At 54.8% G+C, this 19,132-nt stretch overlaps 1 protein-coding gene across 4 annotated transcripts; it reads right to left on the bottom strand.

Moving 5' to 3' along the window:
• Positions 1–1,013: 1,013 nt before the first annotated feature.
• On the bottom strand, positions 1,014–18,056 carry SRF (serum response factor). 4 transcript variants are annotated; one of them, XM_051614743.1, is made up of 8 exons: positions 17,525–18,056; positions 15,831–16,097; positions 8,125–8,386; positions 7,602–7,781; positions 5,809–5,928; positions 4,793–4,984; positions 4,187–4,263; positions 1,014–3,919 (listed from the first exon to the last, which is right to left on the bottom strand). In XM_051614743.1, the coding sequence occupies exons 1-8, from the start codon at positions 17,975–17,977 to the stop codon at positions 3,824–3,826; spliced, it is 1,647 nt and encodes a 548-aa protein (XP_051470703.1). In that variant the 5' UTR covers positions 17,978–18,056; the 3' UTR covers positions 1,014–3,823. The 4 variants fall into 4 exon arrangements, with proteins under 4 accessions (XP_051470703.1, XP_051470704.1, XP_051470706.1 ...); XM_051614744.1 differs by having other exon boundaries at positions 1,014–2,310; XM_051614746.1 differs by lacking the exon at positions 4,793–4,984.
• Positions 18,057–19,132: the final 1,076 nt, after the last annotated feature.

Here is a 19,132-nt window from a genome sequence, read left to right as displayed (position 1 = left end):
ATGGGCCTCATAGAGACAACAGTTAAGGTCCTTCCTCTAAGACATTAGGTGTCCAAAAGTAATGGACTCGGAAGAGGGGAGGGGAAACAACCTCATTTTCATTTGAGACCAGGATCAGATGCCTGTCAATGTCAGAGAAAGCTGTTCTGCCTGCAGCCTCTAAATTGGTTTATTTCAAAGACCAGTTTCTTCTTCTTCCTGTCCAAGCCTGGAGATTGTACTGCACGCCCCAACCACCATGTCTGGATGCTCTGACATGCCAGCTGCAAGACATCTCCCATGATGACAGGACCTTGGCTAGCATCACTCATCTGTTAAGTGCTGCATCAGGTAAACACTACCTTAAGAACAGCATCTTTATACAAAACTTTGATCTATTCTGGAAATACCTCTATCACTACTAAAAACCGTATCTGCCCTCCTTTGATTTGTGATAGTTTTTCAAGATACAAACACAAAATCCACCTGGGGCCAGGCCTAGGGATCATATTTTCTTTGATGTTACAATGGCAAAAAATTCCTCTTCCTAGGCCTTAGTTACTGCCTAACTACTCCATAAGCAACACGGGCTGTTTGTCCTCCCTGTTTTAACTGTTGTTTGAGCTCCTCCTGCTCCTCACTGTAAAGACCCATGTCTTTGAACAATTATTTTTCTAAAGTCTCCATTTCTCCTCATTTTTGCTTCATATTTCTCTTGATTTAACACCATGCCCTGCTCACTAGCACCATTCCTGAACTTTGAAGGCCAACCCTCACAGCCCTGTTTCCACCACAGGCCTCCTCTAGGCACCCACTGGCTCTGGGACTCCCAAAGTAGAAGTCCAGCTGGTCACGTCTCACCTGTGCAGGAGGTAGTGGGGATGGAGACTTTTGCAGAGACTCTCTTTGCCACATCATACCAAGACAACCCCTTACCCTCTGCAGAATACAAACAGGTGCAGGAATCTGTCTCTGATGCCCATTCATTGGTGTGTGTCACCCCCTCCTACAAAGCATGGCCAAGATCCCAAATCTGTGCACAAAATGATAACATTTATTGAAAGAGTAATTTTTTTTTTTTTTTAATACAAAAGAAAGCTCTGTACATAGTACTGTGATTACTTCCATATCCTTCCAGAAACACAACCCTGGAAACTGAAGGGGGAGGGGGAAATCCCACACACACTTATGCGTACACACGAGCACACGCACACACACACACAACCCTCAAACCAGTAAAATGAACTAAAAATGTCACCACACTATAAATGCCATTTCATCCCTGATACACAAGTGTTCTTACAATTCTGCACTTAAATAAAATACACCATTAGCGTTTAACCAGCAGTTGCCTTTTGGGGAGCCAGGGAGGGGATGCAGCCAGACATCCTGTAGCAGCAGGGGCACTCCTGCCACCCTGGCCCAACAGCTCTGCTCCGCCGTGCTAGCGCAAAGCAAAGCAGAGCAAAGCCAGGCCACAGTGATGTGCTGGGGGGCAGAGGACAACGCAAACCCCAACCCCTCGTTTTTTTTTCCTGGATGAACTCCTAGGTACCCAGCCTTGTTTTGGGAGCATCACCGAGGAGCTTTCATTACACCTAGCTAGGGGAAATTGTCCTTGGTTTAATCGCTGATCCAGAGTCAAACCAAGACAGCACAGCACTCCCACACGCTCTGAGCTGCAGGTACACATCTCTCTTAGAGCAAGGATGCTAAGGAGAGGCAGCATGCAATGTCACTTTTGCCAAATAGGCCACCCCAACTCCCCACAAGCCCTTCCCAGGCTGCATAACAGACTGAGGGCTCAAAGTCCGTTCAGGGAGCATTTTGCACAGGGGGCTTGAAGGGAACCTGTTCACATCTGTGCACTAAGAAATGGCTGTAGAGGGGGAAACTACAGCCCAGATCAACAGCTAGGAGTTCAGGAGATGCTACCTGCACAGAGAGCAAGGATCAGCCACTGCTGGCCACTTGCCACCCAGGGAGGAGTGGGGATGCCCATAGCCCTTAGGTAGTCACAGGTAGCACTGCTCCGCACCAAGAGCAGTGACAGAACAGCCGCGGGTCCCAAGACGAGAGGTGAACATGGGCAGCCATCAGAAAACCCAGCCCATCTCTGGCTCCCAGGCACACTGCAAGCCTCTTGATCCTGAGGGATGGGTTTCCCACTTCTAGAGAACAGCCACTGCTCCACTTGTCTTCTGCCCATTAAGCCCCAAATGATGGGTATGGAGTCCTCAGTACAGGTAAGTGGGAAACAACCATCCCACTCACTTCAGCTTGATCCCTGGTACACGCTGGTAGGTGGAGAGCGCAGCTTAAACGCTAATGCTGAGGGAACATGTCCAAGGTTACAATACAAACTCAAATGCAAGGCCCCTTTCCTGCCTCCATGCCCACCCACCCCTCTCCCATCCCCCTGGTACAAACCCCATGAAAACTGTACAGGAGCCAAACTTTTATTCCTTAAAGAATTACATAAATACTGAGTTTAACACTTAGAAAAATAAAGTCATTTTCTTTTTTTTTTTCTTTTTTTTTCTTTTTTTTTTTTTTCTCCAAGGCTTCTTTTGTCTTTAACTTAGAAAAAAAAAAGTTACAGTAGCTGCATCTTCCACTAAGGATTCAGCAGCTTCTCTCACTTGCTCACTCTCCCTCCAGGGACAGGGCTAGGCAGCAGAGCCATTCACAGCAATTCCCATGCAGGACCAAGCATGCCCCAGCCCTTCTCTCATGGCCTTGCTGAGCCTGCACAGGCATCACAGCTGGTCCTTCACAGCCCAGGATAGCCTGCAGCTCACCCTGGAGCTTAGAGGAAGGAAGAGCCTGCCACTTGCCCAGCAGCTTAGTGCCCCATGGGCTCTTCCCTTTGACTCTTTTTTCTCCAAATTCCATCAGACACAGAAATTTAGAAAGCACTGGCTGGAGCTGCAGGGAAATGTGGGATAAACCCAGTCACATAGCCCTGGGGGTACAGAGTCTGCAAGCAGTGTGAGGACTGAGAAAAGAGTGTGGGGCTGAGCTGGCCACAGAGTCCCCCCAGGAGCTCTCTGGGGCACTGTTGTGCTCCTGGGCATCCACAGACCACCTCTGCTGTGAGAGGGCAACCGCTGGGGCAGAAACAGGCAGGCTGCAAATCTGCCAGGCAGCCCAGTGAGGAGGCACTGAGGGCAGAGGGTTCACTGTAGTGCATACTAGGAGGATGGGGCCATGTACCACAGGCTGTGCCCTGCCCTCCAGAGGGCAGGCATGCAGGTCTAACCAGAGATGCACGTGCAAGCTGGCCACTCTTCCCTCTCCAGAGCCCAGGGTGAGCTGCTATGGCCAGGACCTGTCACCCCCACAAAGGCACATTGCTGAGACCAGCAGCACAGCTCTGCTAGGAGCTGTGCCTGCAGAACAGCTCTGGGTCTGAGCTGAGCCCCACACAGAGAAAAACACTCATGGGCAAGGTGACTCACAGAGGGCCCAGAAGGAGCCAAAGCCTCCAGCTGGGAATGGCCCACAGTATTTATTTTCAGCGCAGGGCAGTCCTCCCCTCAAGAGACAAGTTTCTTTGGCTGGCGTGAGACAAGCACAGCTATCGCAGCATCTAGAACGCCCCCAAGCCCTGCATGGCCCCAGCACAGCTCCACCCCAGGTGGGTCCTGCAGCCCCACGCGCATGCCTGTGTGTATGTGTGTGTGGGTGAGTGCGTGTTTGTGTGTGTGTGCATGTGTGGATGAAGGAAACGTGAAAAGGCAACAATAAATAACTGGTGCAGTCTGTACGAGAAAGAATTGCCACCAGCCCCGGCACTGGCATGACAAGCCAGGGACAGCACAAGGCTGGCAGCAGAGGCCTCTCAGTCACTCTTGGTGCTGTGTGAGGTGTCCAAGTTGACCACTTGCAGCTCCGTCAGGCTGCTGCCACTGCTGCTCTGCTGCCCGATGACAGCCATCTAGAGAGAAAAGGGAGGAGGAAGCACTGAGGGACAGCATGCTTGAGACCATGGGTGCCAGCAGCCAGGGTGGCACAGTCCTTCTGGGCACCTGTCCAAGGAGGGCAAGACTTCCTCACCCAAAGGTGGGTGGCACTGACAGCTTTCCCAGACCTGAGGACTGGCCCTACGCAAGTGCCCAGATCTGCCCACACCCACAAAGGATGTGCAGGCAGAGGCAAATCAAGGACACCCCCTGAACACCTGTGAGTACCACTCTGCACCTACCTGGTGAAGCTGGACAGCTGAGACTGGGATCTGAACGGTGCCTGATGGGGCTGTCAGGAACACTTGGGGGACGCCACCTGCCACAGAGAGATAGTACAAATGACGTTGTCCCTTAAACAGTGCTCCCCCATGGGTCCTTTCCCTGAGCTCCATGAAGCTTCACAAGGATGAAGGTGCCTGTTTGCATGTATGGAGGCATCCCAGGAGAAAGCCACATGCGCTAGTTTTCCAAAAGCTGTGAGAAACAGGCACGAGCCCTCAATCCAAGTCTTGCCTGAAGGGCTTCATGCTGCTTTGCCACCTCATGCAACAACAGGTCCTATCCGGAGTCTCCTAGCTCCCTCCACTGCCTGCCCCATACACCACCTGTCCCAGCAACCCTTACCCTTTTTCCCCAGCAAACAGCTCAAGCAATTCTTTGTATAGGAGAACGGTGGGATCTAAAAGCACGCATCAAGCATCACCCTTGCCAGGCCTGTGAACAGCCTCCAGGACTGCTTCGAAGAAAACTCTTTGAAATTAAGACACAGCATAAACACATGCGAGATGAGAAAAAAATCCGTATCAGAGCACTTAAGGGAGCACTGACCCAGACAGCTGTCTTACCCTGATCCTGGACCTGGCTGTGGGACACCTGCATCGCTGAGGGCGCCTGTGAGAAAGCGTTGAGGACTGCAAGTCCACCGTCCGCAAGGCCAGGTGTGGGCGCGTACATCACCGCGTGTGGGCTGGGGTACATCATGTGGCCACCCACAGTGGTTGGCACAGACGATGTCATGATGGTCGCTGGGAGGGTCACTGGCACCAGGACAAGACTACACGTGAGCCACACAAAAGGAGTCTGCTACACTTACGCACCTGCTCAGCACTCCTCCCTCAGCCACCTCAGCAACCTGTTCCTGAAGCGCCAGGTGCTCGGAGCTACCCATCTGGTTCTCCCAAGCTCTTGGGGAAAAGCCCCTAGGAATCACAGAATCTCAGGGGTTGGAAGGGACCTCGAAAGATCATCTAGTCCAACCCCCAGAGGGTTGGTTGAAAAAGGCAGGAGAGCTCAAACCTCTCCTTTCATGAGTGAGTATGAGAGGGCAGAAAAGCATGGTAGCCAAATATTCCAGAACTGAATTCAACTTAAGATACAAGTTTCCTGACAAAGCTTTAATAAGCTTCCTTGAACTGGACTCAGCCCGCATGCAGGCACCACAACTCAGATTTTGCTAACAGAGGTGTCCTCTGCATATACAGTAAAAATCTCAAGTAGATGTGAGCCAATGCCTTGTGCTAGGGGCAATGCTGGCTCGCTAAGAAACTATCTGAGAACTGGGCAACCTGTTCAAAGCTCCATGCTGCAAGTAAGAGCCGATGTTGTATCTGGAGAAGCTCTGAAATTTCTCGTAAGGTGCCCTATGCACAGCGACCTCTACAGCACAGCTGCTATACAGCATAGCACAGGGGCTGCCAACAGGGATAAATACACCTTGGGAAACTATCAGAAAGGCTGGGACAGAGTTGGTCTGAAGAAGGGTCCTGGACAGGGAGCAGGCATGAGATCTACTGGTTGTGGGGTGTTATCAGTAGTGGATAGGAAGGAAGACAGAACATAGTTACCGTAATGTCCCAATTACCTGTTCCACTGGAAGAGGTCTGGGTAAGGTCAGTGCTGCTGTCACTAGAGGGAGACGTTTGCTGCGGTGCCTGGTGCACCTGAATCGCCTGGACTGGGACCTGCTGGGCCATGGTACCACCTGGGGAGAGAGAAGAGGCCATAAGCCTGTAGCTCAGTATGAATACAGGCACTCTGGGCCATGTGAAAGCCCCCTAGTCCTTCCCTGGCCACACACAGCTCCAAAGCGTGGCTCTGCACTGCACCAAGAAAGGCTAGCCAAAAGCAGCATGTGGCAGAAACCAGGCCCTGGCCCAAAGAGCAGGTCAACCTCCTCTTTTCCTGGCACACCAGGGCCAAGGAGGGCTTAGCTGGCCTACAGGGCTCCAGAGAGAAAAAGAAAGGCCACAGCACCTTTTGTCCAGCTCCCAGGCATGGTTCAGAAATGTCTGGAGCCCTCCTCACTACTCCTGGCTCTACCAATACACAGTGCAGAAGATGTTGGGAGGAGAGAGCCCAGCACGTGCCCACAGCACAGCCCATGCTCAGCCAGCTCTGCAAGAATCATTTAACTGCACTGAGCCAAACTACAAGAGCCCAGATGTCCAGGCCAGCTGGGTCCTGCTGCCTTCACACTTGGGAGTCTAGCTCCATCGTCCACAGGGCACTGAGGGAAAAAATATCTCACCCAGCTTGTGATCCCAAGGGCATCACAGTGCCCTACAAAGGGACTAGAGACCACTGGGCCACAGAAGTGTGCATTCCAGAGCTTCAGGGACACGGCCACACAGCCTCCAGCCCAGCCCACTTACTGCAAAGCTCTTCAGCTCCAGAGACAAAGATTGGCACAGAAAGCTCCCCTCAGGCCCAGATCTTGTCACCAGAGGGAAAAGCAAGGGATGCCAGAGAGCAGGAATCACCAGACACCTCACCCAGACTGGGCATCTCCCTACACGCCACACCACAGAGAGACACATCCATTATTCTCTGAGCTTCTCCAGATCACAAAGGAAATCAAATCCCCTTGCATGGGATCACGCTGTCTGCCAGGGCCCCTGAGAGTCATAAGGGGTCCAAGAAAGCATGCAGACTATCAGACTTGTTGACTTGGGCACAAACAGGCAAGACACAAGAAACTGTCTCACCCTCAGTGCTGGTCCTCAGATGATGGCTGCCCCCATAAAGGAGAGCCTGGTCCTGCTCTGAAACTCCAGTCAGGAGCATGTCCAGCCCCAGTACAACACCTGGAGAGCCTTGAGTTGGTGTAACAAGAAATTCCTTCAAAGGACAATGCACACAAGGCAGCACAGCAGCACCACTCCTTCCTTGGCTCTGGGTCTCTCCCTAATCTCTTCTCTGCATTGTGGTTCAGCGACTGATCCAATAGACTGACACCCAAATACAAAAACAAGGGCAGCTGCTCAGATCCAAACACCAGAACTCAAAAACCATTCATCAGGCATCTGAGTCCTTGTGGTCTCCTTCCATCAGCCCTCCTAGCAGCACAGTTTACCCTCAGCACAGCTGCACCAGGGACCTGTCTCCTCTGTGTTCACTAGCTACAGGGCAAACCGTGGGGCAGCAGACTGACAACCCATGCTTCCCTTGGTCTCTAATACCCAGGGATGCTGCTCCTGCCTATGCCAAACATTCCCTGCCCTGTCTTCCCATCTCTTGCTGGCAGCACTGCCAGGTTGCCCTGTGCTCTGGCTCCTCTGTGCTCCCACCTCAGCTGGGTCTCAGCTCTCTCTAGCCAGGATCCCCAGAGATGCCTCCATCCCCCCGTCTCAAGCAAGTGGAGAAGCAAGTGCTGACCTGTCAGCGACACAATCTGCCCTCCAGCTCTGGCAGGGAAGCGGAAGACTGTCTGTTGTGCCTGCTGCAGCTGTCCAGCCGTACCCATGACCACCTGGCCCTGCTGGCTAGAAAGAGCCAGGGAGTGTGGCTGTAACTGAGTGAAAGGAATGGGAGGGGTCCCCAGAGAAAGGGAAGCACCTGCCAAAAGGAGGGAGAAAGAAAGGCTTTGTCACCATCAGCTCTTTCCACTCCCTCCAGGCTTCTCGGTGCTGCCCTGGGACCCCAACTCAGCTCCCTGCCACCACGCCCTTCCCAGCAGCAGGGCCAACTAGCAGCACTTTTAGGAAACAGTCACTACATTACCCTTATCCAGCCACTGGCCTGGCTGGGCTCAAGTAAGGAATCTCAGCCAGGTTCACCCTACAGCAACAACCACTCTGCTTCCTCCTGCCACTGGGTCTACTCTCCTCTGGAGAGAGCAGCAACACACTCCAGGTGCAGAGATGGATAGATGCAGTCCTCAGCCCCTAAAGGCACTGACCTGGCATGAGGGTGAAGCCGGTGGGTATTGGCATGAGGCCCCCAGATGTCACTGCACTGGCTCCAGTAGTCTTCAGCACTGTCCCGTTGGCACTGGTGACGGCATTGGGGCTGATGCTGGCAGACACTGGCGCCAGGTAATTAGTGATGGGGAATGACGGGCCACTGCTGACCTGCATGGAGGTCGAGGTGGTGGAGGCTGTCTGGATGGTGGACGTTGTCCCCGGCAGGTTGGTGACAGTGAACGCTGGTTTCAGTGTGTCCTGGGGAAGGAGAGATTATGAGAACTCAGACCAGCCCTTGGATCTGGTCAACATCTGCCCATGAGACCAAACCAGGCTCTGTAGGTTGCATCCCAGTGCTAAACCATATCTCCATAGCCTGCTGCCAGCACATACAGCAAAGCCAGGGCAGCAGAGAGGAGCTGCTTGTACAAACATGAAGAGACTGTGCCCAATAATGCAGCATGAGGACAGCTCAAGAGAGCTCAGTGTAAACCCTGGATATAAGCCCAGGGCCACACAGGTCTGATGAGAGATGTCTCTGCAAGATGCCGGTGGGACAAAAGAACCCCTCCCAAGGAGCCCCCATAGTCTCTAAGAAGAGAACAGCCTCTTTTTGGCATACTACAGGCAAAAGCAGTCCTTGCAGAGACAGACAAAACAGCAAACAGTCTCCTGTCAGGAACACATACCACTTCCCTTATGGCAGGAAACACATGGGCAAGAACAAGCTGAAAACTGGCTCTAAAAGGCAGCTGTACGCTGAAAGCAGCAAGGGACAGCTGAGTAAGGCCAAACCCAGACACCAAAAAGGGCCAGTTCTGACAGCTGCTTTGGCAGGCTCTGGGGAATGCCTCCTGGACCTAAGGAGAGAACCCGGCCAGGTGAAGCACCCATTTGCCAGTCCACTACTAGGAGATGGGCACAAGGCAAATGCTTCCAAAGGACTTCACGTGTTAGCTACAGCCAGCACACACCATGGTTCTGCAAGGACTATCTGAGCTCTACGCCTGCCTGAGAACACCATCATCAGGGAAACTGAGCACCAGGAGGAAAAAGGGCTCTGTGCTAGGCCAATCCTAGCATGATAGACTGGCCTCCTGGGTCTGGCAAGAAAGGGAAGAACATGTATGCCAGCCTGTGTAACACCCCAGTTTCCACAGCCACAAAGCATGTGGCTAGACGTGGCTTGGATCTGCAGGAAGCAAGCAAGCCAAGCATGATCCCTGCTCACCCTGGCAGTCACACTTCATGCCTCCTTCCCCCAAGTCCCCTTCTGGATACCCAGGGTCTCCATGGTCCCTCTCCTGCCCTGCTCAGCTAGCTAAGAGCAGACTGCAAATACACTGTTCCACAGAAGAACCATGCCATAGGCCACAAGGGATCTGCTTTCCCTGTGCCCTGCCACAGCTGCCAGCATGCCTGGGAAGAGTTAAGGCTGCCACACTCCCACCCCTCCCGCTGCAGGATGGTGGGCCCAGCTCTCCCACGTGCTAAGCCTTGTTCCCAGCTTGTCAAGCTGCCAGGATCTAGGAATTCACAGCTCAACAAACAGCTAAAAAAGGGAAGGCAGCCCATTTTGGACAGGGGGAGCAAATCCCAGGCACTCAGCTGTGCCCCAGGGCCTGGGGAGGGAGGAGAGCAACACCCCTCTGCCTTGGCACCACAGTCCCTGAAGTCCAAATTAGAAGAGGCACGTGATAACAGAGCAGAGCCCAGCAGAGGCACTTTCCATTAGCTCAACTACAAACTCCTGCCATCCCACATGGGACACAGATGTTGTGGGCACCCTCTCTACGTGGGTGACGGGCCAAAGCTCTCCCCAGTCAACTAGGCTATGGCAGCCACAGCAGATCAGAGCAGGTCCTGTTCCCAGCTGGAAAAGCCAGGCTCCCCCATTCCCAGGCATAGCTCTACACTCCCAAGATATAGTCCCCAAGCAAGCAGGGCACTTAGCATCCCCTCACACTCTGTACTCACAAGGGTGGATAAGGTATCCCAAAACATACACAGCACCCTACTCATAGGAATTCTCTGGACTCCCTAGAAGCATGAGGGCAAATCTCAGCATGATCAAGCAGCAAAGGTGTTTGGGAGGGGTGCTATGTCAGCAGACTTGAATCGTGCCCTGCCCTACCCTACCACAGGTGAGACTCAGATTCCTCCTATCTTTGTTGTGTTTCTCTTGGGCTGCAGCAATAGTTCTCAGTACAGAAAGAGAGCTGGGAGAGACCTTGAGATTGGACACCCTTTTTCTTCCCATGCCTGCCTGGGATGCCTCAGGGCTCTTAGCCACCTTGGCTCCACCAAGCACCTTGCAAAGCCTACATGTATGAGGCCAGCCTTCAATAGGAGCCAAGTCCTAAATCTAGCTGGTGGCTGCTCACTGCTGGTGTTCCTCAGGGCTCAGTGTTGGGACCATTTCTGTTTAACATTTTTATGAATGACCTTGATGAGGAAATAGCCTCAGTAAGCTTGCAGATGATAACAAGTTGGGTGGGACTGTCAATCTGCTTGAGGGTAGGAAGGCTCTGCAGAGGGACTTAGACTGGATCAATTGTATGAGCTTTAACAAGGCCAAGTACCAGGTCCTGCACTTGGGTCACAACAACCCCATGCAAAGCTACAGGCCTGGGGGAGAGTGGCTGGAATGCTGTCCAGAGGAAAGGGACCTGGGGGTGCTGATTGACAAGCAGCTGAATATGAGCCAGCAGTGTGCCCGGGTGGCCAAGAAAGCCAACGGCATCCTGGCTTGTATCAGAAATAGTGTGTTCAGCAGGACTAGGGAAGTGATTGTTCCCCTGCGCTTGGCATTGTTGAAGCTGCACCTTGAGTGCTGTGTTCAGTTCTGGGTCCCTCAACACAAGAAAGACACTGAGGTGCTGGAGCAGGTGCAAAGAGCAACTAGGCTGGTGAAAGGCCTAGAGAACAAGTTTTAGGAAGAGCTGCTGAGGGAACTGGGGCTATTTAGTCTAAAGAAAAGGAGGCTGAGGGGAGACCTCACTGCTCTCTACAACTAGCTGAAAGGACATTGTATAGAGGTATGTGCTGGTCTCTTCTCACAAGTAAAGAGTGATAGGACAAGAGGGAACGACCTAAAGCTATACCAGGGGAGGTTTAGGCTGGACATCAGGAAATTTTTTTTCTCTGAAAGGGTTGTCAGGCATTGGAACAGGCTGCCCAGAGAGGTGGTTGACTCACCATGCCTGGATGTGTTAAAAACTCATATAGATGTGGTGCTTGGGGATATGGTTTAGGGTGAACATGGTAGAGTAGGGTTAAAGGTCGGGCTTGATAATCCTAAAGGCCTTTTCCAACCTACATGATTCTAAGTCATGATGGGTCACCTTCAGCAGAGGTTACCCACAGGGCCACAGACAAGCCTTGAGCAGTCCTGAAGGCCCTTCCTTCCCTGATCCAGCTGCACATCCCTTCCCCATTACAGCTCAGTACCTGGAGAATCAAAACATAGCAGAGAGGTGGAGCATAGCAGCAGGAGACATCTTCACAGCATCATATGTGTGTGCTTGATAAAAGCTATACAGCATGAGTGGACCACAAGGCATGGCCCAGACCATCTGATGCCCATGCTGGACCATAGTCTGTTTTGGGGACAGAAATGATCCTACTCTGCAGCATCTGGGGGGTCCCTGGGACAATGCTCTTCAGCACAGCCCAGGGCTTCCCAGCCAGCATTATTACATAGACGGAGCAGGACAACTGGCCTTGGAGGTACATGGGAAATCCCAATCTGGTTTCCAACACCTGGTCTGCATTCCAGATGGGGAAGAAAGTCCCACCTTTCCCCCACCACAAAAAGACAATACCAGATCATGCGACTACTCCTATGGTCGCATCCCAATCTAGAGAACCTGAACTACCTCCAGAATCCCCTCTACCACATAACCATACCCAGGAGATTACTTGAGAGCAGTGTTCATTTGGCCCCTGTGCACAGACAGGCAGTGCACAATAGTACCATCCTAGAAAAAGTTAAGCCTTCATATAAGAACAAGAAAGAATCCAAAGCTAGGAGTAGCTCCAAAGGAGGAGAGTATGAAGATGGCTACTATGCAGATTTGCTGTAAATGAAACTTTACAACACAAAGTAAGTACTTCATGGTCTGAGGCCTAGAAAATGTTTGTAGTCTTCTAGCTACTTGGTTTTATTCTCCCTTTTTGCTACAGCTTGTTTAGATGTAGTCCACTGATTGTATGTGCAAGTATGTTGAACGTCTCTTTAACATGGAACCATCCCATGTTCATTATTGGACTGAGAGTTGTTTTGTCATTTTACTTACTGTTGCAAGAGACAGTAGCAGTACTATTCTATATTTTTGTTGCTTTCTTCTAGAAATGTTGCTAATACTCCCAGATTCAAGACAGTTGACAATTTGGGAAAAAAATTAAAATAACCTGTAAAGGAACTGTATGGAGCTTCTTAAAGTCTATATGCTGTATATATTTCTTTCCCTTTTAAAAATAGTGAGATAATAACACTTAATCTTTTATAGGATTATTTATTTGAGATGTTCTTTGGCTAGTGTATTCCATATCTATTCATCAGAAAATCCATAGTGTTTGGCTTCAGACTCAGATGAAAGTACTGTATTTCCAGCAGGACACAATGGTCTGCTGTGGGACTTCCTGAGAAGTCTGTCATCTCCCCATTGCTGAGAAACTGGCATGATCCAAGTACCTTAGGATTACTGAGGAACGGTAATTCAGTGCTGATGATGTGGAAAGCTGGAGCACCTTTCCTACAAGAACAGGCTGAGAGAGTTGGCACTGTTTAATCTGGAGAAGAGAAGGCTCTGGAGGGACCTCATATCAGCCTTCCAGTACCTGAAGGGGCTACAGGAAAGCTGGGGAGGGGCTTTTTATAAGGGCTGTAGCAACAGGACAAGGGCATAATGGATCAAAACTGGAGGAGAGGAGATTTAGGTTAGGCATTAGGAGGAAATTCTTTATAGTGTGAGGGTGGTGAGACACTGGCACAGGTTGCCCAGGGAAGCTGTGGAAGCCCCACCCCTGGAAGTGTTCAAGGCCAAGCTGGATGTGGCTCTGAGCAACCTGGTCTAGTGGGAGGTGTCCCTGCCCATGTGGGGGGTTTGGATCTAGATGATCTTTAAGGTCCCTTACAACTCAAACCATTCCATGAGTCTACGATCATTATGATAGTTTCTATCTTGAAAGTACAGCGTGCCCCAGTCCCACCTGCAATCTGAGCTCAGCTACATGACAGGGAGTTTGTGTTTGGCACAGCAGAAGGATCTCATAGTTGCTGCTGGCTGTATCAGAAAAGAATTCCAGCAGGCTTCTGACTGCAGGTAACAGCCTAGCTGCATTGCTGCCCCCTCTGCTGCAGCAGCTGAACACAAGCAGGTTTTGTCCATACAGAGGTCCAGGAAGCAGAGTTTACAGGAAGGCCAGGGAGTAGCTGCTCTCAGAGCATCCTATATTGCTGGACTTGACAGCCCAGACACTCAGTTTCCTGCCACCTCCTCCAATGAGGCAACCCAGCCCTGTGTACCACCCACCTCTCAGCAAGGATGCCAGCCACGTAGCACAGCCCACCCATGAGCCCCCTTCATCCTCAGAGGTCCTCTTGATCTATTGGAATTGGATTGATCACTGCCAGAGCACCAAGCCAGGCTTCTAGCTCTGCAGAAAGTACAGCAGGACTGAGGAGGATCAAGGTGGGACTGTTCCCAGTCCCAGGGCTTGTCATGACAAGAACCCTCAGCTGGCTGGGTTTAGACAGAATGTCAAGCAGGAGACACAGCCATAGGGCTCCTCCGGCCCCATACCAAATGCTGGCTGTGGCCTCAGGGCACCCCACATTAACCACTTCCACTCATGAGTACTGGTATGGAGCTTGCAGGGCACTAAATGGCAGCTGAGTCAGAAAGCAGGCAGAAACAAACTAAGACGACATCCTCTGCAAACTCATTTCATCCCAAGAGCACACTTCCTTTGGGGTCACCTAGCAGTGCTTTCAGGGAAACACTTAAAGGACATGAGGTGGTCAGGGCCCATACCAGGGACAGGTCAGCTGCCATGCACAGTGCTTCCTGCACCTCCAAATTACTCCAGGCACATGTAATTTGTCTCCTTACAAAATATCCACAAGACTTGTCTTTACACTCAAGGCAAGCCAACAAGAGACAAACACAGACTGCACAACGCAGAAACTGCTGCTGACAATGAGCTCCTTTGACTACTAGAAAGGGCTGGTAGAGCCCACAGTAGGAACTGGAGGCACCCAGGGGAGTCATAGCAGACTAGGACAGCCAGGACTAGTTGTTGGGCTTCCATCAGCAAGAAGCCTTCTCAGGGACTACTCTTAGCTCCAGCACAGAGCTCTCCAGGCAGCAACACCATCACCCACTACAGCTTCTCTGCCTGCAGGAATCTCTGGGACTGCTGGTATTTCTCAGGGTTCAGCAGCAATAAGCTTTTGCTTGGTGCAGCACTACACACACATGGGTACAGAAACAGGGCATGGAGGAATTGTGGCTGCCAGGTAACCAACAGCACAATGACCAGAGCTGTTGGCCTGCCACAGGATACAAACTTGTAGCTGAACACCCCTGTAGCATGAGACAACACGCTGCGCACAGGATTTGAACACAAACCCTTCTCCAGGTTCTACCTGCTTCATGTTTAGTGGCTACCATATAGCTAGGGTGCTGCTGTGACTATTGGCTGGAGCAAGGCCACAGGACATCTGGAAGGATGCTTTTGCAGCAAGCCCAGTATCCATGCCATGAGCACAGGTACAACAGAGCTGCAGCAACTCACAGCACCCAGTAGGACTCCACACAGACCCAGCAAGCTGTGGCACAACCCCCACTTCAGCATGTTGTCCCAGCCTTGCAACACAAACTCCTCCACCTCTCATCTCCAAGCGCCTGTGGTCCTGAGCACCAGCCTGCAAAGGAAGTAGCAGGGATACAGGAACCAGCTTTCTTGCAAAGGCTCCAAAGAATAGCACCAGGGGATGCAGGGACAAGATGGGGTCCTTCCTGCAGAAAAGGGCCATTGCCTGATTCTGCACCCCCAGGCAGGCCCTCTGCAGCACCTTTGGCCAAAGGCCACAAGTAACACAGGCAGGCAAGGGCCAGTGCTTGCAGGGACACTAGGCAGGGAGCAGAAATGGTCCGTCCAGCCAAATGTTTCCATTCCCCACGTCCTCCCTGCCCCCTCCCAAAACAGCACCAAAGCAAGAGACAGCTGCAGCTTATATGGAATGTGAGGGGCCCTGCCAGAGACTCTGGCAAGGGAAACCAGGCCTTATAAGGCCATGGAGGCAGAATCAAATTTTTATCAATGAGCGCAAGAGCATGGAGACGCCCGGGGAGAGATAACAGCGCCGAGAGTTGGCCAGGGAGGGTGGGCTGGGCCGGTGGGGAGCTCTGCTGCAAAGGCCAGGGCCAGGACACCTGCCACCCACTTCCCTCCTCTCCAAATCACCACTACCACCAGTCAAATGAAGGAGCCAGCCCTGACAGGCCACAGCAGAAGCTTGCCGAAGTTGCAGCAAAAGAGGCTCTGTCTTTCAGCTTCCCAAGCTGTTTTCCAAGGAGGGCTAGGGATGATCAGGGCTCCCAGAACAGCCCCACTGGCACAGTTTATGAGCCCCCCCCCCTTGCCCTCCTCTCCCCAGGGCTCCCAAGCGTGCAGCTGAGCACAGGAACATTACCTTGGTTTCCCCACTGCTGTCCGATTCCGACACCTGGTAGGTGAGGTCCGTCTCCTCAAAGCCCGTGGCGCTCATGCGCTGGTCAGTGGTTGGGTCTGAGCGCGGGGGCGAGTCTGGGGAGTTGAGGCATGTTTGGATCAATGCCTTCCCTGTCTCGCTGGTGATCATGGGCTGCAGCTTCCGTGTGGCAAATGTGTACACATGGCCTGTCTCACTGGCCACCAGCAGCAGGACTTGAGTACCGGTCAGCGTGGAAAGCTCGTAAGCCTGCCAGCAGCACAAGGGAAGAACAGGGAGTCACACACAGCAGGGACACATACAGTGCAGGACAAGAATCCCTGGCACGTCCCTGTGCTCCCAGCATGGCCCTCCTTTTGCTCACACCACCTCCAGCTGCCTGTCACCCCAGAGGATCTGTGGTCACTAAAACCAACTCAAGGTTGGCTCTGTGCAGTGCACTATGCTGTGTTCCCACCTCCTTCAGCATGCCCTTAGGGGATGCACGTGCCAAGAGGCCACAACAAGAGCGGTCCTCTCGGGAGAGCAGCCTGAGGACATGGGGACACAGAGCTGCCACCATGCTGGAAATCTCACCTACATTTCCAGACACATCTGGATGCCTTTCACCCTCACCTCTACTGAGCCATGTGAGAGGATGCTACTCAGGCCACATGTCTCTGCTACTCTTTCCCATTGCCCATCCCATCCAGGCTGAGACCCAGATTCCCCTCTGTCTTCACAGCCCTGAGCATGGCAGCACTCAAACACCCCTGCAGCGAGGCTGCGATCCCCCAGGCCTGACCTGACCTGTGGGTTAAGAAGAACAGTGTCTTCATATGCCACCACAGCACACTCTGTGGTCTTGTACAAGCTGCCACAGACAGGATGGCCGCATTCTGCATCCCACACAGCCAGCATGTGCCCGGCAGTGCCCCAAAGCCATTCCCACCTTCCCAGGGTGCACGAAGCTCAGCTCAGCTGGGATGCAGCCCTCCCCAGTAGTTCCGAGGACGCTACGAGCATCAACGGGGATGCAGATGAGCCAGCAGCATCCAACCACACACAAAACCCCTCAAGTTTCTAACGCCTTTGCACAGCGACTCCAGCTACCAGGAACCGCAGAGAACACTCTGCGCGTACCAAGGCACCACGCTAGCCCCTTCCGCAGCTGAAGCGGCCAGCCCCGCCAGGCCCTCGGCGAGGCAGGGCAGCCCAGCTGTGCCACAGGACGAATGCGGAGAGGGGGCCCGAGGGCTCCGGGGCACCGGCCAGCTCGGCCCGAGGGCTGGAGGCTGCGCCGGGACGGGCCTCCCCGGGCGCGACAGCCGGGGCGGACCGCCGGGCACACCCCGCATCTTCCGACCTCGGGCTGCGTGACCGGGAGCGTTCTCCCCGCTCCCAGCCGGCCAAATCCCTGCCCGGAGCGGAACCGGCCACCAGCGACAAGCGGCCCCGCCGCCCAAGGCTCCCGTCCGGCCCCCCGGAAGGAGAGAGTGGCGGGCCGCCCCCGAGCGCCGGGGACGGGGAAGCCGCCGCCGTTTCCGGGCACGGCCCCACCGGCCGGCTCCCTGCTCGGCCCGGCGGCCACGGCTGAGGGGCCAGGGGCAGGCGGGCGCCCGCCCGCGGCCCCCGCCGCCTCCCCCGCCCCGCGGCCCCTCGCCCGCCGCGCCGCCCGCAGCCCCCCGGGGCCGCACCTTCTTCATGATGCCGGTCTTCCTCTTGCTGAAGGTGGTGTAGCGCCGCAGCTTGTTGTCGATGAACTCCATCTTGATCTTCACCCGGCCCCGCGTCTTCTTCCCGGGCTTGGCGCCGCTGACGGAGCCGGCCCCGCCGCTCCCGCTGTAGGCGGCCGCCGCCGCTCCCGCCGCGGGCCCCGCCGCCGCCACCGCCGCCGCCGCCGCCTCGGCCAGGCCACGCTTCACGCCGCGCCGCTCGCCTCCCAGCTCCTCCTCCTCGGCTGACTCCGAGTCGCCCTCGCTGCCGCTGTACAGCGCCTCCCGCTCCAGACGGGCCCCGGGCGGCCCCGCCGCCGCTCCGCCGCCGTTCGCCCCACGCGGCACCGGCGACCGGCCCAGCCCCGAGCCGCGGGCTAAGGCGGCGGCAGCGGCGGCGGCGCCGTTCCCGGCCCCGGCTTGGCTCGGCAACATCGCGGCGGCCAGAGCGGGTCGCGTCGGGTCAGGCCGGCCCCGCCATGGCCCCGCAGCCGCCGGGCGCTCAGGGCCCCGCTCCGCCACCGCCCCCGCCGCGCCGCGCCGCCCCCATATAAAGCGATACAATGTTGCCTTTTATGGCTAGGGCGCTCCTTATATGGGGCGAGCCGGCGCCCCGCCGGGAGGCGCCCCGCCATTGGCTGGCGCCCGCCGAGCGCCCGCGCCCATTGGCCGGCGGCCGGCGTTTGATTTGCATACGTTCCGGCGGCGCTCGCGTCACCCCCGGGTTGAAACACGCAAGGAGGCTCTTAAAGGGGCAGCGCGCCCGGCGGCGGGGAGCGGTGCGGGGGGCGGGGGGGGCGGTGCGGGGGGCAGCGGCGGCGTTAGGGCACTGCGGACCGCCTGGCCCTGCCGTCTTGCACCAGTGGAGAGGAGGCAGGGCGGAGCCTCCCAGCCCCCCGCTTCTTCCAGGCGTTGCTTCCCCCCGTTCCTGCTGCAGGCTCTCGTGTCCTCGTAGGGGACACAGCACGTGGCTGGGACTCCCTGCCTCGCGCGCTGCCCCTCGCTCGCCATCACCGGGATACAGGCGGGAGGAGCTTCGTGTGTGTGTGTGTGTGTGTGTGTGTGTCCCGTGCCTAGGGGGTCTGGGAGCCGCACGGGTGCTGAAGGGTTAGCAGGGCACAGGACGGGGCTGATACAAGCAAACCCCGCCTTGCCCAGGAGCCCGAAGTCAAACGGTGACCCGATGGGTGGGAGCTGCCTGCGGGGGGTCCTGCATCACAGCCGCCGCGGGGAGGCCGGACTGCTTGTACGCCTCTCCCTGGGAGGCTGGGGTGGCCCCAGCACAGAGAGGGGCACATGCCCACCCCCAGCCTGCAGCTCAGAATGTTCCCCGTGGGTGGCACAGGCCATGCCCGCTGCTCAGGTGAGACCCAGAAGCTCCACAGAAGAGAGACAGCCTATGTAGGCAGGACAAGGAGGTACGAGGCAGGCTGCATGTGGGTCAGCAAGGGCGCAGGAGGGAGCACACAGCCCTGGAGCCTGAAGCTGTGAGGACGGACTGAGCCACATCCTTGGCTAAGAAAGGGCTCTTCCACACCCTGTCCTGCAAACTGGAGCTGCAGCCCAGGGCAAGACCTCACTGCTGTCAGC

The sequence above is a fragment of the Apus apus genome, chromosome 3 (genome assembly GCF_020740795.1).
Source record: "Apus apus isolate bApuApu2 chromosome 3, bApuApu2.pri.cur, whole genome shotgun sequence".
Lineage (NCBI taxonomy): Eukaryota > Metazoa > Chordata > Aves > Apodiformes > Apodidae > Apus > Apus apus.
The sequence above is the reverse complement of the archived record's forward strand: the minus strand, read 5'-3'. Positions and strand labels throughout refer to the sequence as shown.